At 38.4% G+C, this 27624-nt stretch overlaps 1 protein-coding gene across 12 annotated transcripts in view; it reads right to left on the reverse strand.

Moving 5' to 3' along the window:
• The window catches only part of MTHFD2L (methylenetetrahydrofolate dehydrogenase (NADP+ dependent) 2 like), a 152471-nt gene that overhangs the window by 118188 nt on the left and 6659 nt on the right, over positions 1 to 27624 (reverse strand). For 9 of the 12 annotated variants that reach the window (XM_086405402.1, XM_086405394.1, XM_086405398.1 and 6 more), the window contains 2 exons: positions 15239 to 15423; positions 14113 to 14235 (listed from right to left, as the gene is read on the reverse strand). In XM_086405402.1, coding sequence (XP_086261528.1) covers positions 14113 to 14235; positions 15239 to 15423 — 308 coding nt within the window. Of the gene's footprint in view, positions 1 to 14112; positions 14236 to 15238; positions 15424 to 19127; positions 19226 to 27624 lie in introns of those variants that run through there. The other 3 variants (XM_086405405.1, XM_086405406.1, XM_086405399.1) reach the window with 2 other exon arrangements.

Raw genomic sequence — 27624 nt, forward strand, 5'->3', positions numbered from 1 at the left:
AAAAAAAAAAAAAAAACAGATCTAAACTAGGGGTTGGCAGAATTATAATAATGTCAGAAGACATGGGCTGGGAAAGGCTCTCTGAGCCAGTGGCATTTAAGCTAAGACCTGAAAGCTGGAAAAGAATTCAGCCCTGGTACATTTGATAACCAATGTAGTAAAGAGATCAGAGGCTCAATAAAGTCCAATTCAAATAATAAAATGTGCATTATCTTAACATGTCCTCTGTATAATAAATACTCCAAAATAAAAATATAACATCCCAAGTACTCCCCGAACACCCTGATCCTCTTTACCATGCTCTACCTTTCTTTTTTTCCATAGCATATCAACTTCTAAAAAATATACAGTAATTACTTATTATGTTTATTTTTTATTGTCTATCTCCCCTACTACTCCACAAAGGTAGAAATTTCTGTCCTTTTTTTTTCACTAATGTATTCCTAGCATGAATAACAGTGCCTGAAAATTTGTTAAATAAATAACTACAACTACCTTTGATTTATAAATGAAGATACCGAGACAAATGAGTGGTAAACTGGAAACAATTAGAGTAGACTACCACGAGGAAAAGGTGCCTGACTCTCCTGCAATCTCTGATATCCATATTTTACAAATACAATGAAAAAAAAAAAAGTAGCTTTCACTAAAATCTTGATTTGTCAATAGATGCATCTGCACTACTAGATATTCGGCATTTTTACACTCTCCAATATAAATTTAATGTGTAAAAGAGTCACGTTTCTTTGTTTTTCATTTATTTCTTCCTTTCAGGACTTGAAAAATAAGAAATCTCAGGTAAAGCTTTCTGCAGATATGTAAAAGTCCACACTCTGAACAAGTGTGGACAAGACCCCTGGAAATTCACTCATTTATTCACTCAACAAATATTTATAGATTTACAATATTGAAATGATGGGCTTCCCTGGTGGCTTCCTCTTCCTGCAATGTGGGAGATCTGGGTTCAATCCCTGGGTCAGGAAGATCCCCTGGAGAAGGAAATGGCAACCCGCTCCAGTATTCTTGCCTGGAGAATCCCATGGACAGAGGAGCCTGGTGGGCTACAGTCCACGGGGTCGCAAAGAGTCGGACACGACTGAGCGACTTCACTTTCATCATGTGCCTACCATTGTTCTAAAGTGAAAAGTGAAAGTGTTAGTCTTTCAGTCATGTCCTACTCTTTGCAACCCCATGGACTGTAGCCTGGCAGACTCTTCTGTCCATGGAATTCTCCAGGCAAGAATACTGGAGTGGGTTGCCATGTTCTTCTCCAGGGGATCTTCCCAGCCCAGGGATCAAACTGGGTCTCCTGCATTGTTGGCAGATTCCTTACCAACTGAACCACTAGGGAAGCTCAGCACTGTTATAAGGGTTTAGAATATATAAGTGAATCAAACAAACAAAACTCCTATCCTCTGGAGCTCACATTTTAGTCAATCATTTAGCTGTAGCCTCTTGATGAGCTGGGCTTCCCTAGTGGTGGCTCAGATGGTAAAGAATCTGCCTGCAATGCAGGAAATCTGGGTTTGATCCCTGGGTCAGGAAGATCCCCTGGAGAAGGAAATAGCAACCCACTCCAGTATTCTGGCCTGGTGATTCCATGGACAGAGAAGCCCGGTGGGGTTACAGTCCATGAGATCATAAAGGATCTGACATGACAGAGTGACTAACACACTTTCACACTCTTGATGAGTTAATTATTTTCCCGGAGTAAATACAGTTTTGGAAGCTGTGTTCACGGTTCTCAAACCAATACATAATATTATTTAAGTTACACCCTCTGGGTTCTACGTCAATGTTTCAAGACACAAAATAAGTATCAGGTGCTTACCTCTTGCCCAATATCATTTAAGAATTGTTGGATCATCAAGCAGTGACAAGACAAAAAGGCAATGGGAAATGACTCGAGTCTCACTGTATTACTCCACCCCTAAATCTGAGAAGACAGCAGAACTTGGAGGCGGAGTGGATGCCCAGAAAGGGGTGGATCTGGCTCTCCACCCTTTCTTAGCCTCTTTCTCCTATAGCCACAGAAACTAGGCAGACATTCCTAGGCAGGCTGATTTCACAGGCTCTTTAAAAAGTTAATGAAGTGGGAACCTACACATCACGCAAAGGTTTGACCTTTATAAGTTTCTTGAGTGATGTGAAGAGTAGATAGAGATCCAAAGATTGCATTATTCTTCAGAAGTGGTGTTGAAGACACCCTGGTTTTCTAAACCCTTGGATTTCTAGACACTATACACTTCTGTCAAATATACTATACTGAACTTGAAGCTATGTCTTTTCCACAGAGGAAAAGTCTGATAACTGAGCATATCTATTCTAATGAACTCCTTTAACACAAAAGGGAAAAGAAGAGATACTGTGTTTCAGGGACTTCCTTGCAAAGTTTTTAAGGACAGTGAGTCTCAAATTGTTTTCTAACCATCCCTTTTCCCTAGTGACTATCACAGAATCATATATAGGTTGGATTCTAGGTAAATATTTTTTTGAACTGGAAAAAGAACAAAGAGGGTCTGAGAGAAATCATTTAAACACTTCTCTTTAAAGAATTCTACAAAGAAATATCCAGACATTTCAAAGGGTCTTTTGATTTTGGTGAATTCCTTATCAAAGCTGAAAGCACTCAAAAATAGTTAAGGACGTTATGAAGGAGGAAAGAGAAAAATATGAAAAAAGAAGCAACGATTGTTGTTCTAAGAAATTCCAGACTGTGAAGATACTTTGAGAAGTAAATAATCTCAAGTTACATGATATAGTCTGTTTATGATAGCACCTACTCAAAAAGACATAATTATATAGATCTGAGGGACTAAAATAACTCGGGATGGTTTCTCTTTGGAAATAAATAGGAAGAAACACATATGGCTACAGGGACCAACCAATCCCACTGATATATAAAGCACATCAAAGTGATTTACTCAGCTTTCTCTATAAACCATTAAACAACACACACACACACACACACACACACACACACACACACACACACACACACACACAGTTTGCTTAATGCTGCCATCATGTGGTTATCATAAGCCAGAGCAGGAGAATTTTCCATTTTGTTCCCCTGTGCTGTGCTGTGCTGTGCTTAGTTGTTGAGTTGTATTTGACTCTGCAACCCCATGGACTGCAGTCCGTTAGGCTCCTCTGTCCGTGGGGATTCTCCAGGCAAGAATACTGAAGTGGGTTGCCATGCCTTCCTCCAGGGAATCTTTCCAAGCCAGGGATCAAACCTAGGTCTCCCTCATTGCAGGCAGATTCTTTACCAGCTGAGCTACCAGGGAAGCCCTTTGTTCCCCTACCTTCCCCTCATACAAATTCTCTGAAAAAAGTCTTACCTATAAGAAAAAATTTTTAAGTAGATGAGTGATTTGCAGTGATGACTTTGTTTCTTGGGCTTCCCTTGTGACTCAGCTGGTAAAGAATCCATCTGCAATTCAGGAGACCTGGGTTTGATCCCTGGGTTGGGAAGATCCCCTGGTGAAGGGAAAGGTTACCCACTCTGGTATTCTGGCCTAGAGAATTCCATAGACTGGATAGTCCATGGGGTCGCAAAGAGTCGGACATGAACGAATGATTTTCACTTGTTTCTATGTTAAGACTAAATCATGTCAGAAAGGATTTGAACAAACTATTGTTTAAAATCTGGCCCTTTTTCTTTGCATAAACCTTAAACACATAAATTTTTGAATAACTTGTGACACAATATCAATATTGGTCCAAGCATAATCCAGTTTTAAATAATTAACTAGTTATTTTCATAGTAAGCTAGGCATATGCAAATTTGCCACCCCAAACAAAAGTTATGGACTTGACAAAATCTATATTTAATCATATATTTCATCCATTAACCACCCCATTTCCTGCTCCAACCTTAGGTAAACTTCATCCCACATCCTGATCTTATCATTCCCTTGACTTCCTTTCCATAAGAGTTCTATTGTATCCATTTGTATTCCTAATAGATTTGTTTTTTAAAATAATTTTATTTAAAAATATTTGAATATAGTAGACTGCATATATTTAAAGTACATAATTTGATAGGCTTTCACATATGTATATACTTGTAAAACCATTACCACAATCAAGATGATGAACATATGTATACCACTCTGGAAAGTTTCTACAGGCCCCTTTTCCTCATCTTGTTCTCTCTCCCCTTCTCACCCCCTAACCTCCAACTACTTTGTAAACACTTGCTATGGGCTGAATTGTGTCCCCTCAAAATTCGTGTGTTGAATCCCTGACCCTTAATGTAAACGATATGTAATTAGGTTTATATGAAGTCATCAGAGTGGGGCCCTCATGATGGGATTAACGCCCTTACAAGAAGAGACATCAGTTTCTGGTTCAAGATGGTAGAGTAGGACGTGTGCTCATCTCCTCCTGCAAGAGCACCAAAATCCTAACTAGCTGTTGAACAACCATCAACAGGAGCACACTGGAACCCACCAAAAAAAGATGCCCTGCATCCAATGACAAAGAAGCCACAGTAAGACGGTAGGAGGGGCACAGTCACGATAAAAAATATTCCCACGTCCGCTGGTGGGGGGATGACCCACAAACTGAAGAAGAATAATACCAAAGAAGTCCTCCCACTGCTGCGAAGGTTATGAATCCCACATCAGGCTTCCCAGCCTGGGGATCCAACAAAGGGACTGGGAATCCCCAGGGATCTGAATCTGATCTTCCTGACCCAGGGATCAAATCTGTGTCTCTTGTGGTTTCTGCATTGGCAGGCAGATATTAACATAACCACTCAGCTTTCTTTTGATCTACCTTAGTATAGCGTATCTTTTCCATCTTTTTTCCTTTTAACCTCTCTAGGCTTTTATATGTAAACTATATTCCTTGTAGGTACCATATAGTTGGATCTTGTTTTTTATTCAATTTGACAGCCTCTGACATCTAACTGGATTATTTACAACATTACATTTATGTGATTAAATCTATCAACTAGCTATGTGTTTTCACTGTTCCCCCATTTTCTTTCTTCCTTTAGAATAACTTGAACATTTTAATGATTGGATAGTATCTCTTTGACTAGCTTTACTAGCTCTAACTCTTTGTTTTGTTTTGTTTCAGCAGTTGCTTATGGCTTTATAGTATATAACTTATTTAAGTCTATTTTCAAGTGACATTTTATCACTTTACATATAGCATAAGAATCTAACAATAATGTTTTATCATTTCTTCCTTTCTGACTTTTGTACTATTGCTGTTATGTGTGTTACAAACCACATATTACATTGTTTTTATTTTGGGATAAATGCCAATTATATTCTAAAATGATTTGAAAAACAATTTAAGAAAAATATCATAAATACTTATTCATGTGGCTACCAATTCCAGTGTTCTTCATTCCTTTGATAATATACATATTGTATCATTTCTTTCTGCCTGAAGGACTTCCTTTAACAAGTTTTACAGTGTGGGTATGCACGTGATTGTTTTCACCTCTATCTGGACTCTACTTTCTCTACATTTCTAAAAATGCTTTTTTTGCCTTTAGTTTTTAAAGATGTTTTCACTATAGAGCTCATGATTGATAGTTATTTCTTTCTTTCAGTACTTTAAAGATTAAGATGTTCCATTGTCTTCTTGCTTACATTATTTCTGAGAAGTCTGCTATTTCCTTCTTTTTGTTCCTCTGTATGTAATGTGACTCCCCATCCCCTTGACACTTTCAACGTTATTTTTAATCACACTGGATTTGAAGAATTTCATTTTGGTGTTTTTGGTATAGTTGTCTTCCTATTTCATGGGCTGAGAGTTTGTTGAGCTTCATAGATCTGTGTATATATAGTTTTTTTTTTTATCATATTTGTGTTCTGTGTGTGTGTGTGTGCTTTAATCTGAAACTCCAATCCATTATGAAAGAATACTTATTTCTTATTCATGTAAGCCTCTGCCAAGAGTCCCACCTTCTGAGACTTCCCTGGTGGTTCAGTGGTTAAGACTTCCAATGCAGGAGGTGCAAGTTCAACCCCTGTTTGGGGAGCTAAGATCCCACATGTATTGTGAGCAAAAAACCAAAACATAAAACAGAAGCAACATTGTAACAAATTCAATACAGACTTTAAAAAAATGGCCCACATTAAAAAAAAAGAATCCTACTTCCTTTCTTCTCATAATTGGCAATCATCTTTAACACCTAGATTTCATGATAACTGCAACAAAAATGGCTGTGGCTGTGGGAGGCCACATAGCTTCTAAATATCTCAGTCCAGAAGTGACTCAAAAAAGTCACTTATCCTCACAGTCCAGTAACCAAAACTCACATGGCCCCAATCTAATTGCTAGGAGAAGCTGGGAAATGTAAGGAAATGTGTGGCTGTTTGGCACACTTCAAAAGCAGATCTAACACAGGAATTGATAGAAATACAGTAATTTCAGAAGGTGTAGGCTGAGAAAGGCTCTCTGAATCAGTGGAATTTAAGCTAAGACTTAAAAGTCAGAAAGAAGTCAGCCCTGGTATGTTTGAAAGATAACCAATGTAGTAAAGAAGTCAGAGGCTAAAGCCCTATTCAAGAAATAAAATGTACATTATCCTAGCATGTCCTTCGTATAAGAAATACTATCACTATAGGAAGCTTTCAAGGATATGGGGCATAAGAGCCTCACCAAATACTGATCGGTGACAGAAATTAATAAATACACTACTCAGATGTAGAAGAATATGCAGAAGGATGAAACTTCAATGACATACATACACTAAAAACAGTAGCTGTGAAGGTACAGGGTTCATTTATTTAAGCAATAACAGTCACTAAGAGTCCACCATGAGGCAAGGTGGAATAATATTGTTGACTGCAATTTCCCCTACTTTGGTGGAACTGATAACTAATAATCTAGTAGAAGAAACATATTACTAAAAAGCAATGAAATATTCTATGTGGAATTGTTTTTCCCCATAAAGAAAAGGAGAGAAAGCTACAACAAAGGTGATTTCTAATTTACAAACTATTTAGAAATAAGCAGGAAAAAGCTCTACAAAAATGGAGAAGTCCAGAGTGATAAACATTTCTCACTCTGGTCGAGAACATTAAAAATAGAGCAGTAAGTATTCTGCATACATAAATTCCATAATCTCTCAAGAAAAACAACTATAGTAAGACCATTTCTCTTTTTCTCCCCCCTCCAAATGAAGAATCAAGGTTTAGACAAATATATATATCTACATTCACTAATTAGGTCAACATCCACATTTATACGCCTACTAATTACTAGAAAAATTTATCTTTGTTAAATCTACACTGTGAATTCTAACTCTTCTTACTCACCCTCTCCATTTTCAATCCTTTAATCCTGTATTTCATTCTAATTTCTCTATTCAATCCTTTTACATAAATTGGAAGATGTTGATCCTCAAAGGCATCAAACTAGATAACTGAAGGGAAATATTTGAAAAACTACTTTAGAAAAAGATAGATAAGACAAAAAAATTTTCCCACTCTACTTATAATTTTCTAACCAGAAATAGATGAGAAGTAGATTTCCTAGAAAGTAAGAAAATACAAAAAAGGTGAGTAAGCATCTCCCTTGATGCTTGACTTAACCCAGTTGTAAGACTGTGATTATGACTGAAAGAATGCTATAACTGGATATCTAGTATTTCTCTGCTACTCATATGCTGTAGCATATGAGTGAAACCTATGTAGCATATAAAACCTTAACAAGTTTCGTTTCCTTAACTATAAACCATGGATCAAAAAAATGTACTTACTGGTAAAGGTTCTTGTGAGCGTTAAATGATTTACGTATATAAAGCACTTAACAACAACGCCTGGCAATAATAAATGGAAAAAATTTGCCATTACTAATACTAGTAATAGTTGTCATGGAACAATAGTTGTAAAATAACACATTAAAATTTAATTGAGTGACTGCTGTTTCCCGGGCTTCCCAGGTGGCTCAGTGGTAAAGAATCTGCCTGCCAACGCAGGATATGCAAAAGATGCAAGTTTGATCCCTGGGTCAGGAAGATCTCCTGGAGTAGGAAATGGCAAGAACTCCAGTATGCTCACCTGGAAAATTCCATGGGCAGAGGAGCCTGGCAGGCTATAGTCCATTGGGCCACAAAGAGTCAGGCACAACTGACTCAGGACAAACACCCACTGTTTTCTAAACTTATATCTGAATTGCTGTTGTTGTTCAGTTACTCAGTTGGGTTTGACTCTGTGACCCCACAGACTGCAGCATGCCAGGCTTTCTTGTCCTTTACTATCTCTTGAAGTTTGCTCAAATTCATGTACATTGAGTCAGTGATGCCATTCAACTGTCTCATCCTCTGTCACCTCCTTCTTATGCCTTCAACCTTTCCCAGCATCAGGGTCTTTTCCAATGAGTTAGCTCTTCGCATCAGCCGGCCAAAGTATTGGAGCTTCAGTCCTTCCAATGAATACTCAGGGTTGATTTCCTTGAGGATTGATTGGTTTTATCTCCTTGCTGTCCAAGAGACACTCAAGAGTCTTTTCCAGCACCACAGTTTGAAAGCATCAATTCTTCGGCACTCAGCCTTCTTTATGCCCAACTCTCACATCCCTACATGACCACTGGAAAAAGCTTTGACTATACAGACTTTTGTTGGCAAAGTGATATCCCTGCTTTTTAACACATTGTCTAGGTTTGTCACAGCTTTTCTTCCCAGGAGCAAGCATCTTTTATTTCATGACTGCAGTCACCGTCCACGGTGATTTTGGAGCCCAAGAAAATAAAGTCTGTCACTGTTCCCACCTTTCCCCCTTCTGTTTGCCATAAAGCAATGGGACTGGATGCCATGATCTTAGTTTTTGAATGTTGAATTTTAAGCCAGCTTTTTCACTCTCCTCTTCCACCCTAATCAAGAGGCTCTTTAGTTGCTCTTCACTCTCTTCCATTAGCGTGGTATTATTTGCTTATCTGAGGCTGTTGATATATCTCCTGGAAATCTTGATTCCAGCTTGTGATTCATTCAGCCAAGCAGTTTGCATGATGTACTCCGCATATAAATTAAATAACTAGAGTGAAAATATACAGCCTTGTCATACTCCTTTCCCAATTTTGAACCAATCAGTTGTTCCATGTCTGGTTCTGACTGCTGCTTCTTGACCCACACACAGGTTTCTCAGGAGACAAGTTGGTCTGGTATTCCCATCTCTAAGAATTTTCCAGTTTGTTGTGATCCACATAATCAAGGGCTTTAGCATAGTCAATGAAGTAGAAGTAGATGTTTGTCTGGAACTCCCTTCCCTTCTCCATGTCCAACAGTATTTAAGGTGAGAGCTGAAACCATTTTGGAGAGTCACTCAGTTTTCCTGAGTCTCTCCCAAGTACACAAGTTACTAAACTTCTGTTTGTTTTTTCTCTTGTTAATCTATCTCAGGTCAAATTAATTCCCAGACCAGACAGAAGAAACAAGAAGGGAAAATGTCATCCTCCTTGAAAACCTACATCAAAAGATTGATGAACTAATTTAAATACTTTATAACACATTGTTTAAGGTAATTGCATTGCGTTATGGTTTCCTGGGCTTGCCTTGTGGCTCAGCTGGTAAAGAATCAGCCTGCAATGTGGGAGACCTGGGTTTGATCCCTGGGTTGGGAAGATCCCCTGGAGAAGGGAACAGCTACCCACTCCAATATTCTTGCCTGGAGAATTCCAGTTTATTCTGCTAAACAACAAATTTTGTGTACCAGTATAATGTGTCAATAAGTAATATAGCTGAGTCTTCTCACCTGCAATATGAAGAAGATAATGCCTACCCATAAGGCTATTTTGAGGAGTAAATAAAATCATCCCCATAAAAGAATACTTGCCACATAGTAAGCACACATTACTCACGAGCTAACACTGACAAGTTGGTGAGGGTGGTAACATAATGGTAAAGGCATGAGGGACCTGTGAGCCTGGGTTCACATCCCAGCTCAATTACCAGCTCTGTGTCCTTAGAGGAAGTTACATAACTTCTCTGTACTTCAAATTCATCATTAGTAAAATGTACATAAATAATAGCTCCCCATCTGCATTGGGAAATTGTGAGGATCCAATGACTCAATAAATGTAAAGAATGTAATAATGCTTATAATAAAGGCTTAATTTTAATCAGTGTTATTTTGTATGTTACTGGCTCTTCAGCAAGGTAGAAGACTGCCTTTTCTCAAAGCATCCAGATAAGTGTTATCACCATATCCCTTTGGCTCTTGCTTCTCAGTTTCTTTTTTTTAATTAATTTATTCATTTTAATTGGAGGCTAATTACTTTACAATATTGTAGTGGTTTTTGCCATACATAGACATGAATCAGCCATGGGCATACATGTGTTCCCCATCCTGAAACCCCCTCCCACCTCCCTCCGCTTCCCATCCCTCAGGGTCATCCCAGTGCACGGGTTTTGAGTGCCCCGTTTCACACATCGAACTTGGACTGGTGATCTATTTCACATATGGTAATATACATATTTCAATGCTATTCTCTCAAATCATCCCACCCTCGCCTTCTCCCACAGAGCCCAAAAGTGTGTTCTTTGTATCTGTGTCTCTGTTGCTGTCTTGCATATAGGGTCATTATTACCATCTTTCTAAATTCTACTTATATGCATTAATATACTGTATTGGTGTATTTCTTTCTGACTTACTTCACTCTGTATAATAGGCTGCAGTTTAATCCACCTCATTAGAACTGCTTTAAATGTGTTCTTTTTAATATTTAATGTTAAATAGTTAATATTTAATAGTAATATTCCATTGTGTATATGTACCACAACTTTCTTATCCATTCATCTGCTGATGGACATATAGGTTGCTTCCATGTCCTAGCTACTAAACAGTGCTGTGATGAACATTGGGGTACAGTGGGACTGCTGGGTCATATGGCAGTTCTAGTTCCAGTTTTTTAAGGAATCTCCACACTGTTCTCCATAGTGGCTGTACTAGTTTGGATTCCCACCAACAGTATAAGAGGGTTCCCTTTTCTCTGCACCCTCTCCAGCATTTATTGTTTGTAGACTTTTGGATCGCAGCCATTCTGACTGGCATGAGATGGTACCTCATTGTGGTTTTGATTTCCATTTCTCTGATAATGAGTGATGTTGAGCATCTTTTCATATCTTTGTTAGCCATCTGTATGTCTTCTTTGGAGAAATGTCTGTTTAGTTCTTTGGCCCATTTTTTGACTGGGTCGTTTATTTTTTTGGTATTGAGCTGCATGAGCTGCTTGTATATTTCTAAAATGAACATTTCTAAAAGGTACTCTATTTTAGTACAAGCAGATCACCATTGCCATCTAGTGGCAAACTGCTAGCAAATTCAATAAGGAGGAATATTGCCCATAAAGGGGTAAATTTTCTACAGATGTGAATTTAATTCTTTAAGACAAACTAGATATTTGGAAATTTGTGATACATTTTCTATAACAATCTGAATTGGATACAAATATAAGTGGGGGAAATTTAAAAACTGAAAACCACAAGAATGTTGCTTGGCAAATATAGCAGTACCAAAAAAATAAAAAGATTCTTATTTTGCATGAGCCAAACAATTGGGTTTAAACTCAATGCCAAAAAAATTTTGGACAGACTTTTGATGTTAATATACCCCTGATATTTTCTAGGCCCTAATCTTCTATGCTATCACATGAGTGTGCTGTATGTGTTGAATTCCTTTTGTAGTTATAAAAGTATGGGATAAATCACTATGCTAAATCTATAGTATTATCTGTCATAAGCATTTTTCTTAAGGGCAAACCTTAATAACTTCTAAGATCTGTTCCAACTTTTTGATATTTTAAACGCAACCATATAAGAGGAAAAGAATTAGAAATGTGAATCTAGAGTGCAATTTAAACAGCACAAATGTTATAACATATAGCTAGTATATTAAATTATATTATTAGATAAGTTAAAATACAAGTACCATACAAAGAACACAGACAACTGCATTATTCAGCTTTACTTTCTGCAAGTCAAAACCTAAAAAATAATTCAAAACTGCACAAAAGTACTATAATCTATAATATTCAGGCTACTCCTTACTTTGCTCATTGAAAAATGCATGAATTTCAGAGCTATAATTCAGTCAAATGACACCTGTCTTCCAACAACACAGTTCAAATTTTAGTTATCACTGTGTCTTAACTGTGAGTAATTATATAAGAGCTGCCAACTCTCAGACAGTAAAGAAACTGCCTGCAATGCAGGAGACCCAGGTTCAAACCCTGGGTCAGGAAGATCCCCTGGAGAAGGGAATGGCAACCCACTTCTGTATGATGGGCTTCCTAGGTAGCGCTAGTGGTAAAGAACCCGTCTGCCAAAGTAGGAGACATTAAGAGACGCAGATTTGATCCCTGGGTCAGGAGGATCCTCTGGAGGAGGGAATGGCAACCCACTCCAGTATTCTTGCCTGGAGGGTCCTATGGACAGAAGAACCTGGAGGGCTACAGTCCACAGGACTGAAGAATCAGACATGACTGAAGCGATTTGGCATGCATGCATGCATGCCGACTCTTTGGTCCAAATATCACTATATAAGTAACAGATGAAGTCTGTGAATGCTTGGTCACTGTACATCTGTTACTCAATTCAAACATAGATAGCAAATCATATTGCCTCCTTGGGTTTCAGGGATAAATTCACTGACATTTCATAAAAGTACATAATCAAAAGAACGAATTAGCCCATAAAGATGAAAGTTCAGCAAAGAAATAAATATGATGATGCTGGAAGTGAAAATTGGATGTGAATAGAAGATCTGAAGATGGCAACAGTAAAGCAAAGATAAAAGAGACCTAGGCTAGCAAGAAGGTAAGGGCCATGAATGTAAAAGAGAAGGTAAAGTCGCTGCAGTAGGATTCTAATGGACAGTAAATGGGTTGGTTGATTAAGAAACAGGAAAAGACCCTAGAAGCTGATACCATGTCCTTTGGAGTGATGCAGCTGTGAAGCCAAAGGAACTTAGTCATCGCAAACGGATCAAAATAAATGAGGAACAAAAAGGATGACAACGCCCAGAGGAAGTGACACCAGAATCAAACCTCACACTAAAGAAATTCTCAGAGATATTTCATGACTTTGAAAGGACAAAGGACAAAACAGAAGTTAATCCAAACTTAAAAAGAATTTGACAATTTAATTCACCAAGGCATAGAAAAAATGCTTGCTCCATATAAGTTATATGATGAGAAGAAGGCAAGTAACTGTTCAAACTCCTCTTGATAAGATTTTGGCAATGAAATAAAGTACTTTAATGCTCAATGTTTCTAATGTTTTAAATTACAGTGTACTGGATAAATATTAGTTTCATTATTTTTTGCATCTGCTTCGGTTCAGTTCAGACGCTCAGTCATGTCCAACTCTTTGCGACCCCATGGACTGCAGCACACCAGGCCTCCCTGTCCATCACCAACTCCCAGAGTTTACTCAAACTTATCTCCATTGACTTGGTGATGCCATCCAACCATCTCATTCTCTGTCATCCCCTTCTCCTCCCGCCCTCAATCTTTCCCAGCATCAGGGTTTTTTCCAGTGAGTCAGGTCTTTGCATCAGGTGGCCAAAGTACTGGAGTTTCAGCTTCAACATCAGTCCTTCCAATGAACACTCAGGATTGATCTCCTTTAGGATGGACTGGTTGGATCTCCTTGTGGTCCAGGGGACTCTCAAGAGTCTTCTCCAACACCACAGTTCAAAAGCATCAATTCTTTGGTGCTCAGCTTTCTTTATAGTCCAACTCTCATATCCATACATGACTACTGAAAAAACCATAGCTTTCATCTCCTTACACATTTATAAACCATGGTAATGTTTTGAGAAAACATTTTAAAGATCACAGAACAATTGTTATTTTCCTATTGATTTGTTAAGATCCTTTGCCCAATTTCAACTTAGTCATTTTCATGGTCTCGCACTATTGTGCAAAACAAGAACTGCATGTATTATTGCCAAAGCCTAAAGTTTTCTTTCACAATTTTCAGTCACGATAAACATGTCATTCAGAAATTGCCACCTTGAATGCTACTGTAATAGCTAGTCCCTTTCTGAATCTATTTTATAAATGACTTGTGGTGTCATGAAATAATGTTGAAAGATGTCCTTGCCCCTAACCAAATTAGATACACAGAAGAGAATTATGTACCTGGCAGTGGCAACTGAACTAATATACCACTGACTCTTGGGTCCACGTTCAATTGATCAGTTATATCCAACAGTTCTTCCTGAGAAACATCCTTAGGTTTTAGAATGATCTCACTACAGATACCTGAAAGAAAAACAAGTACAGAAAGTCACTTGACTAACAAAGATGTGTTTTTTCATTAATGGTGTCTTACACAGTGTTTGATTGGTTCCCTCTGTTCTTGTCCCACTGAAAGAAAAGGCCCTTCTACAAAAGTGATGTTCAAAGCACCATCAGGAGGGAACTTTTAAATGGTACAGATGTTTTCTTATGATTCACATGCATTCTTTGGCCCAGTATTCCACGTGACAAATTGCACTTATTTGTGATGAGCTACTGTTAGTGGATTTGAGGAGAGTGAAAATACCAATACCACCACCACCACCACCGCCATGAACTAGCCAGGTTAATGTGATTAAAAAAAAAACACAAACACACCAATACAGTATAATAACGCATATATATGGAATTTAGAAAGATGGTAACAATAACCCTGTGTACGAGACAGCAACAGAGACACTGATGTATAGAACAGTCTTATGGACTCTATGGGACAGGGAGAGGGTGGGAAGATTTGGGAGAATGGCATTGAAACATGTAAAATATCATGTATGAAACGAGATGCCAGTCCAGGTTCGATGCACGATACTGGATGCTTGGGGCTAGTGCACTGGGATGACCCAGAGGGATGGTATGGGGAGGGAGGAGGGAGGAGGGTTCAGGATGGGGAACACATGTATACCTGTGGCGGATTCATTTTGATATTTGGCAAAACTAATACAATTATGTAAAGTTTAAAAATAAAATAAAATAAAAAAAAACAAACAGGCCCTTTAAATGTAACAAGTTGCTCTCATGTTTCCCAATAGGATCAGAAATCACACAAAGTTGATTTAAAGAAATTTGAAGAAAAAAAAGAGTAAGAAATGAATGTGAATGTTGGGAACTAAATAATCTACAGAATGGCAATAAATAATAATAATACATGTTTTTCAAATAGCATTTAGTCGACAGTTATCATTCATAATTATCACACTAAAACCAGAAAACGTTATCTAGTAACAAGTACAGCTAAAATGCTCCCCACCTACAGCAGCAGCGGCTTTAATCTTCCTCCTGACATACGTGTGGCTTGCTGGGTTATCACCCACTAATATGATACTGAGGTGAGGCCTTCTGTTCCCAAGGGAAACCCAAGAGTCCACGCCATGCTGGATTTCTTTCTGGATTTGTTTGGCCATTTCAGTTCCTGAGATAATAATTGCATCATATCTGTGGAAAACAAACAAAAAACAAATATACTACTAAAAAGGCAGTAAGGACTATCCAGCCACATCAATTTAAAGTACGAGAGTGAACAAAACATCTATGATCCCCTAAGCGAGCAACCAAACTTTGATTTTTTTCAGATATATTTGACCCTCATTCTTCAGGTTCAGAAATGCATTCGTAACTTTTAAAAACTAGTCCAACTCTGCTTTTTAGTTCTGCATTATGATCTGTCTATAGTATACATTTCTTCATCACTTTCACCTCTATGTTTTTTAATTATCAAATCACATACTCAAGACCTAGAATATTGGTTCTATTAAAAGCTCTGCTTTTTTTTTTTTCCCCAGAAAAGACAGATCAGCACAGTCGAGTTAAAACTGGCCCCCATCTCCAAAGCCCCAGACATGTTGTATATACCTGGCCCCATAGCCTTTTGACCCAAAGGCAAAGTCAGTTCACTCTTAATAGTACACCCAGTACAAAATCCTGAAGTCATGAGCTCTATACTACACAGCTGCTCTCATTTACTCCAAGAAAAATTGTGTCCCACAGCTCTCAGACTCTGTGACAACAGCTGCCAGTACTGCCATACTTGTCATTGATGGGGATCAGGCCAGGAAGCAAACGGCTGTTTCCCCTTCTCCCCACACCACCACCCCAGCCACCCTGCTCACACCAAGGCATTATTTCTAACAGAAAAAAACGCACAAAACATTACTTCATGGCAGTTTATATAAGTGCTTAAGAAGGTAAAGCACGCTAGACTTTGATAGACAACATAAATTTATCTCTGGAAAGGCACAAAAATGAATGCATTATGGGAAGGCTTTACTGCTCTCCATGATCTCAAATTTAAAAGTGGTGAATTAACATTGCTCCTACTACATGCAGGAGACATAAGAGAAGTGGGTTCAAACCCTGGATCAGGAAGATCTCCTGGAGGAGGGCATGGCAATCCACTCCAGTGGAGAATCCCATGGACAGAGGAGCCTGATGGGCTATGGTCTCTAGGGTCACAAAGAGTCGGACATGACTGAAGTGACTTAGCATGCATGCACACACTACTGCATGTTTAGTTTTTAAAGGTATTAGATAAAATAAAAAATAGTTCCATCTGGTGCCCCCGTCCTTTCACTATTGAAAGCTCTGGTGAAAGCATGATCTATAGTGCATGAATATTACACAAAACACTATATGCAGATCAATGAATATTATGCAGGAGGAGAAATGGAGGAAAGGAAAACCTTTACCAACTTAATTTTTTCAATCACCTGTACAACTTTTATGTTCTAATCAGAGCAGGCATCATGAATATCAGCCAGCACAAACAAAATTAAATCTGTCACCCCTTCCAAATAAGTCAGCTCCCCTTTCTGACAGGTTGGTATACACACACACAGAACCAGATCAAGAACACCCTATTTCAACCCGGCACCAGTGGTCTACAGGGTTCATCCAGGTTCATGCAATTTTGATGTCAACAACATTCTGCTAAGAAGTGATCCTGAAATACAGTCTATGGATACATACATCAAAATTGCCCGCGAAGCTTACTGAACTTGCAATTTTTGGACACCCCCCCACCTCCACCACACCCATGATTCAGGACCCCTGGGGGAGAAGAGACAGCCTGGCAATCTGCACATCTAACAGGCTCTCACAGGTATTCTTATGCATGATCATGTTTGAAAACCACTTCTTTAGTTCAACACAAAAGTGTATTTTAATAATCATGTGTCTGCTAAGTCATTTCAGTCGTGTCTGACTCTTTGCAACCCTATGGAGCCCTCCAGGCTCCTCTGTCTGTGTGATTCTCCCGGCAAGAATACAGGAGAGGGTTTCCATGCCCTCCTCCAGGGGATCTTCCTGACCCAGGGATCTTACATCTCCTGTACTGGCAGGTGGGTTCTTAACCACTAGCACCAGATTCTTAACCTGGGAAGCCCCAATAATAATCATAACCATGGGTAAACAAGTAACTGGTTTTGGTATCAGGGTAAAACTGCCCTCATAGAATGAGTTAAAAAGTATCCATCCCTCTTCACATTTCCAGAAGAGTTTGTGTAGAATCGGTTTTATTTCTCCCTTAAATGTTTGGTGGAATTCACTTGTGAAGCTGTCTGGCCCTGGGCTTTCTTTGTGGTAAGGTTTAAAACTACAAATTTAAATTATTTAATACAGAGGGCTCTTTAGGTTATCTATCATTTCTTGAGTGACCTTTTGTAGTTTGTATCTTTGTACATTCTAATAATTGGTATTAATACATAATTATTAGACTTAAATAAGGTAAAAAATAAAATACATTCACTTTTGAGTTTAAATTTTATTTTTCAGGATTAAGAAACAAACTTTTTTCATTATTTACTTTGAATTCCTGATGCTCATTTGTTATTGATTCATTTAAGTGGACTTTTAATACTAAGGGCCTTCCCAGGTAGCACAATGGTAAAGAATCTGCCTGACAATAATGCAGGAGACGCAAGAAATATGGATTTGATCCCTGAGTCGAGAAGATCCCCTGGAAAAGGAAACCAGCAACCCAGTCTGGTATTCTTGTCTGGAAAATTCCATGGACAGAGGAACCTGGTGTGCTACGGTCCATGGGATTGCAAAGAGTCAGATATAACTGAGCACGCATACACACACACACACACACACACACATTAATACTGAAAGAACAAGGACCTCCTATACTAATAAGTACTAAGGGCCTGCAGATATGGCAAACAATTTCAACATGATTCGTTTATAAGAGGTAGAAAAAAATAAAATAAAATAAATAAATAATAAATAAAATAAGAAGTAGTAAAAAAAAATACTTTCCAAAAATTAAGTTGTGTCAACAATATTCAGATAGGCAAAATAGTCTTCTTTAGAAATGAGTTTATCTGCTAACGTACATCTGAAGTCACTTTTAAAGAAGTGACTTCAGATGTAAAGAACATACATTTGTATTTTAAAATATAAAACCATCTGAGCTCCATGTTGCATTTTAACAGCATATGAATAGCAATGCAGCGGCTTACATGTTTTATTAGCCAATTCTCTGTTAAATACAGTGATTTATTCATAGATTATTGTCAAACTGGCAACACTGGACATAATTCAGGATAATTACAGCCTATAAACTACAAAACTGTGTGACCTTGAGAATGTCAGCGATGATAATGGCATAAACTGATTCCTGACTTCCAAAAAGACAATCTATTTGCAGATTAAACTTGATTGCACCTTTTCTGTTGGAGGCTGAGGTGACAGGGCTTAACTTCACATGATAGCACTGATGTGCTAAATTGGCCTGCTAATTACAGCTGACATGGTTTAGCCTGGCCTAGCTGGTGTTTACGGGTAAACACCCATATGATTGCTACCCAATTATGAAGAGGGACTTAGAGCATTTTCAGTCGTAGCTGGTTCATCCCACTGATTTCCCCAGTCACTGGAGAGGCTGAGCAAGCCTGGCTCTGTGGGAGACACAATTTAAGGATAAATGAAGCAACCCTGAATTAGTGGAGGGCCAATGCAAGATGCCTGCATCAGTCTACCTGCTAGAAGGACTGGTAAACACACACATTAAGCTCATATAGACCTCAGTGCATAAAGGAATGAGATTTTTTTAAAACATGCATATTGTTGAAAATTGTTAAATATCAGCAACAACTCAAATGTTCAGCCATAGAAGCACACAGCTCCTAAGAATTCACCTTCAGATCTCGATCGCTGCCAGTCCGTTCTCCACACTGCAGCCAGAGCAATTTTCCAAATGGGAACATGCCAGCTCCCTTGTTAAAACTGGACTATATACACATTGAGAAAATTAATTTAATAAATAAATATTGAAAACTGCTTATATGCCAGGCACTATTCTATGCACCAGGAATACAAATAATAGTGCACAAAACAAATCACTCACTTTCACAGAAACTATATTTGTAGTTGAAGAAGACATAAGCAAAATTTTAAAGCAAATATTTAATATATTATGTGTGAGAAATAGAAAAGGCATTTGTGGAGGCCAGAATTACCATTTTCCATAAGAAGGTTAAAGTGTCACTTCTCTGATTAATCGGGTAACACCTGAGTGTAAACGAAGAAGTGAAGGAATATGTTTTGTGGTTACCTGGAGAAAAGAATTTAGGCTAAGGGAAGTACATAGCAAGTACAAAGGACTTTAAGCTGAAGCATGCCTGGTATGTTTGATGAATAGCAACGAGGCCAGTGGCTGCAGTGGAAAGAACAAATGAATGGGTCAGAACAGGATGTAAAGTCAGAGTGTGACCTCAGATCACATTGTACTCCAGGCCTTTGGAAAGACGCTGGCTGTTACTGTGAGAAAGCCTGCATTTGAAGATTTGAGGAGTGCCATGACCTGATTTTCATTATTCAGTGATAACTGGTTAAAATGTGGAGACTCTATAGGAGGAAGCAGGGAAGTGAGGACACCAGTGAAGAGGCTAGTGTGGAATCTCAGGCAAGAGATGATGGTGGCTTGGACGTGAGCGGAGCAGGCAGTCAAGGTGCTGAGAGTAGTCTGATTCTGAATCTATTTTGAGGGTGGAGCCACTCGGATTTACTGAGATTGAATATAGGGTGTAAAGAAAACAGAACAGAAGTCAAACATGACTCCAAAATTTTTGACCTGAAAGGGAATTTTAATTCAAATCCAAATGTTCTGTAGCTGACATGCCCCTGCATGAGCTTTCTTCAGCCTCATGGTGCTGACCAAGTCTCACAGTACACACAGCTGCATTTCAACTTATTGCCTGTGCTAGTTTCTCATTTCTGGGCCTTCACATACACTGTTCCTTTGACCTAAAACACTCTTCATCCTCCTTCTCACTTCTCTAACATCCCTACCAAATCTGCTCCTCATTCATTCCCACACAGTCCTCAAGTCTCAGCTTGGAAGGCAATCTGGAAAATGTCCCCTGACACCTTCAAACTGGGGATCTGCCTCTGCTAAGACTGCCCACAGCACCCAGCTCTTACCCTCATGTAGACTCTTAAATCCTTATTAAAATTACTGTCTCCCTCACAACACTGTAAGCTGTGTAGGACAGGAAGCTTATATTTACTACTGTGTTTATAAAATATTTGTGGGATTATCAGAGTAAAATTGCTTATTGTATTACAGTTTTTTGGAGTTAATATGTAGCCACTGAAAATAACTATAAAAATAGCAATATGTTAAAATGTTTGCATAAAATTAAGTGAAGAAATTAAATGAAAAATATGCCAAAGCCTTTGACTGTGTGAATCACAATACACTGTGGAAAATTATGAAAGAGATGGTAATAACAGACCACCTGACTTGCCTCTTGAGAAACCTATATGTAGGTCAGGAAGCAACAGTTAGAACTGGACATGGAACAACAGACTGGTTCCAAATAGGAAAAGGGGTACGTCAAGGCTGTATATTATCACCCTGCTTATTTAACTTATATGTAGAGCACATCATGAGAAACACTGGGCTGGAGGAAGCACAAGCTGGAATCAAGATTGCCGGGAGAAATATCAATAACCTCAGATATACAGATGACACCACCCTTATGGCAGAAAGTGAAGAAGAACTAAAGAGCCTCTTGATGAAAGTGGAAGAGGAGAGTGAAAAAGTTGGCTTAAAGCTTAATATTCAGAAAACTAAGATCATGGCATCTGGTCCCATTATTTCATGGGAAATAGATGGGGAAACAGTGGCTGACTTTATTTTTCTGGGCTCCAAAATCACTGCAGATGGTGACTGCAGTCATGAAATCAAAAGACACTTACTCCTTGGAAGGAAAGTTATGACCAACCTAGACAGCATATTACAAAGCAGAGACACTACTTTGCCAACAAAGGTCCGTCTAGTCAAGGCTATGGTTTTTCCAGTGGTCATGTATGGATGTGAGAGTTGGACTATAAAGAAAGCTGAGTGCAGAAGAACTGATGCTTTTGAACTGTGGTGTTGGAGAAGACTCTTCAGAGTCCCTTGGACTGCAAGGAGATCCAACCAGTCCATCCTAAAGGAGATCAGTCCTGGGTGTTCATTTGTAGGACTGATTTTGAAGCTTAAACTCCAATACTCTGGCTACCTGATGAGAAGAGCTGACTCATTTGAAAAGACCCTGATGCTGGAAAGATTGAGGGCAGGAGGAGAAGGGGACAACAGAGGATGAGATGGTTGGATGGCATCACCGACTCAACGGACATGGGTTTGGGTGGACTCCGGGAGTTGGTGATGGACAGGGAGGCCTGGTGTGCTGCAGTTCATGTGCTCGCAAAGAGTCGGACATGACTGAGCGACTAAACTGAACTGACTGAATAAAACAGTGAGATACGTAGTATTCTGGATATTTATCTTTCTATCTTAAAATGGTATCAAAACAGATCCTGAATTAAATTAAAAGTGAATAAATGCAAAATATGTATGAAACATATGAAAAGAAAAAAACAGTAAAATTAACAACCTTACTACCCAGTTTAAAAAAAGTATTATCATCATCACTGCAATTGTATATATTGAAACCCTCCCCTATCAAAACCTTATCTTCTCCTAGAGAGTTAAACACAATCCTGAAATTGGGCTTTATAATTCCATTGCTTTCCTTTATCATTTAAACTAATGTTTGTGTCTCTAAACATTAGAAATATAATCATATACATTATATACTATATAATGTAATATAATAACATATATATACTATACATAATGTACATCAATATATGAGCTACATTATATATCTCACATTTATATATGATATAAATATAAAACATAGTATCTCTCTAAGGTTTACACCCAGGAATGGGATTGCTAGATTATAGGATACATTTATATGTGTTCAGTTTATGCCACCTTATTTTCAAAGTGGTTGCACTAATTCATACGTCCACCAGTAGTGTCTAAGAATTTCTACTTCCTTGAGATTGTCAAAGTTTTTACGTAACACATTAGTTTAATGGCATTTTGTTGTAGTTTAAATATGTGTTTCCCTAATTACTAGAGGTTGAATGTCTTACAGTTTTATTGGCCATCTGGAGTTCCTCTTTTACGGGATGCCTGTTCATCTCTATTGACCATTTTTCTAATGGATTATTAGCTGTGCCTAATTTGTAGTAGCTATTTATGCATTCTGAACACTAATCTCATAACAGTGAGAAATGGAGTATTTCCTGCCATATGGGTAAACAAGGATGTCACAGTCATCAGGGATTCCAGCCCTCCAGGGCACTCAGGAGGGAAAGACCTGTGCCATCTGGCAGCCATCAGACTGCAATGCAGCCACTCTCTATGGTGAGCACCAAAGAACTAGAATGTGAAGATTCACAGCAGGTTGGCCCCAGATAGCTGAGCTGCAATTGAAAGGAGTGATTTCAGCGAACCCAGGTTCTTTCATCTTCCCATACATAGAAAAGTGTTAAATTCCTTGAGATATCTGGTTTTCTTTAATTCACAAAAATACTTTTGATATTCAGACTACTTGTTCTTTGTTTCAAACTTCTATATAACCTGACTCCCCACTCCACCTCCTTGGAGCAGTTCTCTCAGGGATACTTAAGATGATACTGCCTCCCAGGATTAAGTACTAAAAATTTCTGCCAAATAAAACATAACTCTCAACTTTTAGGCTACGTCTGTTTTTTAAGTCTACATCAGTTATATCTGTGTATCAAGTATCACCAGTATATGGTTTGACTTTTCACTTATTTTATAGTTATTTTTGATGGAAAGTTCTTAATTCTAATGTGAAAACCATCTTTGCCTCTAGAACTTGCCCTTCTTGTCTTGTAAGAAAACCTTCATCATCTCTGACAAAATTTGTTTTACAGAACACAACAGGACTCACAATTGATGAGCCAGGCTGGCTAAGGAATTGCCAGGAACTTTCTGAGATGCTATAGGCTAGATCTAAAAATCTTACTGGGCTTAACTAAAACCTCTATAAAGTAGTTCTGCCAAGCCTCAGTTAAGAACCACTGATTTACACCCCCATGATGCTCAAAGTAAAAATCCCCATTCTAGTATTCCTGATAAGTGGTCAACTACCTTTGTAACCAAGCAGGACCCCATGAGGCCTTCCCAGGACAGGCTTTCCCCCATATCTTTTGCATTAGCTCCTCTCTGAAGTACCTATATGATAATATTTGAAGCACTTTTCCTGAGCTGTTTTGCAGATGTAAAAAAAACCTCCCTCATGCTAACAAATGAAAGATGTTAACTATCTGACAATGATGAACACATAGCCCCAGGACACCAGGAGTCTAAGGACTGATAATGTTAACCCCTGGGATACCACTCTCCTACCTCATCATCAGCCAATCAGAGAATTGTGCATGAGCTGATCACAGACCCTGAGACACTACACCTCCCTCACTTGGCTTTTAAAAGTGCTCTGCTGAAACTCTTCGGGGAACTTGAAGCTTTTTAGGGGATGAACCACCCATCTCCTTGCATTGCCTTGCTGTAAACCTTTCTCTACTCCCAAATCCTATTGTGCATCAGGCATGTGAATTTGCATTAACACTTTCAACATAAAGAAACCTATGAAGTATGTGTATATGCTTGAAACTGGTCATGGGGCATGTATCCATAAGTATGCAAACAAGCATACAATCTACCAACTAGGACTCTTTAGGACCCCATGGACTGTAGTCTGCCAAGAGTAAGAATATTGGAGTGGGTTGCCATTTCCTCCTCCAGGGAATCCTCCTGACCCAGGGATCGAACCCATATCTCATGTGTCTCCTGCAATGCAGGCAGATTCTTTAGCTGCTGAGCCATGGAGAAAGCCCAAAAGTATAAATTGATAACAAATTAACAAATATTGTACACATAAGCTCAGTTATTATAACTAAATTACAAAGCTATTGTGAAAAGGTTTGTATTGAATACAAAAAATTATGTCATCACAGAATGTACTCTCTTCACTGCCTGCCTACATGATTTTAAAAACAAGTGTTTAAAAATATATTTTGTAAATGAGCTAGAAAGTGTTGCATTTTGTTCAAAATCTACTGGAAATTATTAACATATTCAAAAAAATAAGCCAGACAAGGGTGGAATGAGGAGTTCAGATTTGAAACATCTAGTGAACTGCAAATACTAAAACCAAAGCTTACAATAGAAATGTACCCCTTCCCTCCAAAAGAAGGTACTGAGCTAATTAAACAATGACACCTCAAGCATTATACAAGCAATTCTGAAATTCTATTGCTGAGGGTTGAATTGTGTCCCCCAAAAGATATGTTCAAACCCTAATCCCTGGTACCCACGGCTGTGATCGTATATGGAAATAAGGCATCTGCAGATGTAATTAAGCTGCAGGATGAAGTCACACTGGAGTTCAGTGACCATAAATACAATATGACTTTTGTCCTTATAAAAAGACAGAGAGAACTCCATGTGAAGACAGAGGCAAGATGGCCACATGGCTATAGACGCAAAATTGGAGTCATACAGTTGTAAGCCAAAAAAAGCCAAGGATTGCCAGTAACAACAGGCCAAGAGAGCATGGTTCTGTGGATTCTCTGGATTTCAGACTCCTGGCCTCTACAAATGTGAGGATAAGTTGCTGTTGTTTTATGATGAGGTTCAGGGTACAGTGCCCCAAGATGTGACACTCTTAACGTGCAGATTATTTCCAGCTGAAAACAACCAAGGCCCAAAAGATTTGGGACGAAACCTTTGAACTTCTCCCAAATGCCTAAGTGAACTTTAAGAATTGGAATTCCAGTTCCAGAAAGGAGCTGTCACCACATATAACCATACTAAAGTATGAACTAGGTGTGGTGGACAGGGAGGAACCTAGCAAGGCTGGTTTGATCAAAGTTCCCTCTGTGTCCCTCTGTCTCTAGATGGCCAGGCAAACATTTGTTCACAAACATTAACTCTTTTCATATTCCTGTGAATTACCTTACTTCTCTTTGAAGTCCTAGACACTTACCTTCTTCTCCTTAGTCCAGAATAATGTATATATATATACATTATATATATGTATATATACCTCATAATAATAACGTATATATACCTCATCTTGCCTGTCTTTGGAACACTTCATGTTTATGTAAATTCCTCATACATAGGTAATAAATTTTTTTACTGATTTTTTTTTTTCGGGTTAATCTGCCTTCTCTCATTTCAATTGCCAGCTCAAAGAACTGAGAGAAAAAAGAGGAGAGTATCCCCTCCTCTACAAAGCCATCTAGTTTGTGGTACTTTGTTTATGGCAGCCTTAGTAAATAAATACATCTTTAATCCCAATTCAAAGTATCCCAATTTGTGGGAAGAACTTTTGATAAATCTCCTGTTTTTCACTGAGTAAGTGTCAGTGAAGAGTTCTGACAAAACTTTGCCAACTGGAGGAGAGAATGGCAAAACACTCCAGTATTCTTGCCACAAGAACCCCACGAACAGTATGAAAAGACAAAGAATATGACACCAGAAGATGAGCCCTGCAGGTCACAAGGTGTTCAATATGCTACTAGGGAAGAGCAGAGGGCAATTACTAGTAGCTCCAGAAAGAATGAAGCAGCTGGGCCAAAGCCAAAATGACGCTCAGTTGTGGATGTGTTTGGTGGTGAAAGTGAAGTCTGAGGCTGTAAAGGACAAAATTGCATAGGAACCTGGACTGTTAGGTCCATGAATCAAGGTAAATTGGATGTGGTCAACCAGGAGATGGTAAGAGTGAACATCATCTTAGGAATCAGTGAACTAAAATGGACAAGAATAGGCAAATTTAATTGAGATGACCATTATATCTACTGCTGTGGGCAAGAATCCCTTAGAAGAAATGGAGTAGCCCTCATTTAACAAGAATCTGAAATGCAGTACTTGAGTGTGATCTTACTTTTTTAACTCTTAAAAATGTGACTGCATCAAAAAATTATACAGTGACATTGCCATTAATACAAATCAAAAGTGAAGTCAATTTGACCCTTAGATATGTTTCACACAATGCACCCTGTCATTACTTGCTCAGGTGACATCTCCTGCAAAGGTAGGAACTTTGCAAGTCACCCCCAAAGAAGGCAAGACAAGGAGCTCTCCTTTTCAGCAGTTTATTCTCCCCCTATTGCTCAGCTAACACTACAAGTCCCTTCATTAGGAAAGAATATATCATAATGGAGGGGCCAGGGAGGAGAGTTAGCAGTCAGGCAGCACAACAGACTACAAATTACTCACCCAAAGCCAGAAGTCCCTGAGAGGTAGCCCTGTTTACCTTTAAAAGCTGGCCAAGTTACTTAACTGCTTTTAAAGGCATGCAATTTCCTCATGTATATAATGGGAATAGTCTCTGTTGACCTTATAAAATAAGCTTTGACTAAGAGTCGATTGGCTCATTTGTTAAAATGGCTCTCCTAGTTTCTGTTAAGAAATAGACGGAGAAATATTCAGAGAACCAGAAGTAATATGAGACTAAAAAGCCATCAGGGCTTCCCTGGTGGCTCAGTGGTAAAGAATCTACCAGCTAATGCAAGAGACATGGCTTCTATCCCTGGGTCGGGAATATCCCCTGAAGAAGGAATTGGCAACCCACTTCAATATTTTTCCCTGGGAAATCCCATAGACAGAGGAGCCTGGTGGGCTACAGTCCATGGCGTCACAAAGAGTCAGACACAACTTAGCAACTAAACAACAACAACAAAAAGTCATCAACATTTAGTGTTGTTTCTATGAACTTGTCCATTTACCTATTCACTTTCCAGAAAATAAACTACAACCATCCTAATCTATGGTTCCTAGAACTAAATTAAGTGTTTAATTAGCTAAAACAAAGTAGTAAACAGGAGGGGAAAAAAATCACTACTTTTCTTGTATATCAAAATACTCTTTCACAAAATAGTAAATCAAAGTCCACTCACAAACGACAGTGTATTTAATCTGTATACTTGACATCTTGCTTCTGCATCTGTATTTTAATCTCATTTTCAACCACAACTTTAATTAGAGCTGTAATAAACTGTTTTATGATCTATAAAGATGAAAAAACCTAATACAGTCATTAGCAATTAAAATATCTCTGCAGGTCCTAGCATAGTTTAAATGCTTTGTATCTTAGGGCAAAATTTGAAGATTTGGGGGTTCAAATTAACAATAGTAACAAAACAAACTCAAGGGAACCAGGGCAAAATTACATATGGAATAAAACCAATCACTAACTGATACTAGGGAGCCTTTCAAAGCAAGTGAATTTTTTTTTAAAGTAAATTAATATTTAGAAA

This window comes from Bos grunniens, chromosome 6, assembly GCF_055505025.1.
Source record: "Bos grunniens cultivar Pamir isolate PY7600 chromosome 6, Bosgru_T2T1.0, whole genome shotgun sequence".
Taxonomy (NCBI): domain Eukaryota; kingdom Metazoa; phylum Chordata; class Mammalia; order Artiodactyla; family Bovidae; genus Bos; species Bos grunniens.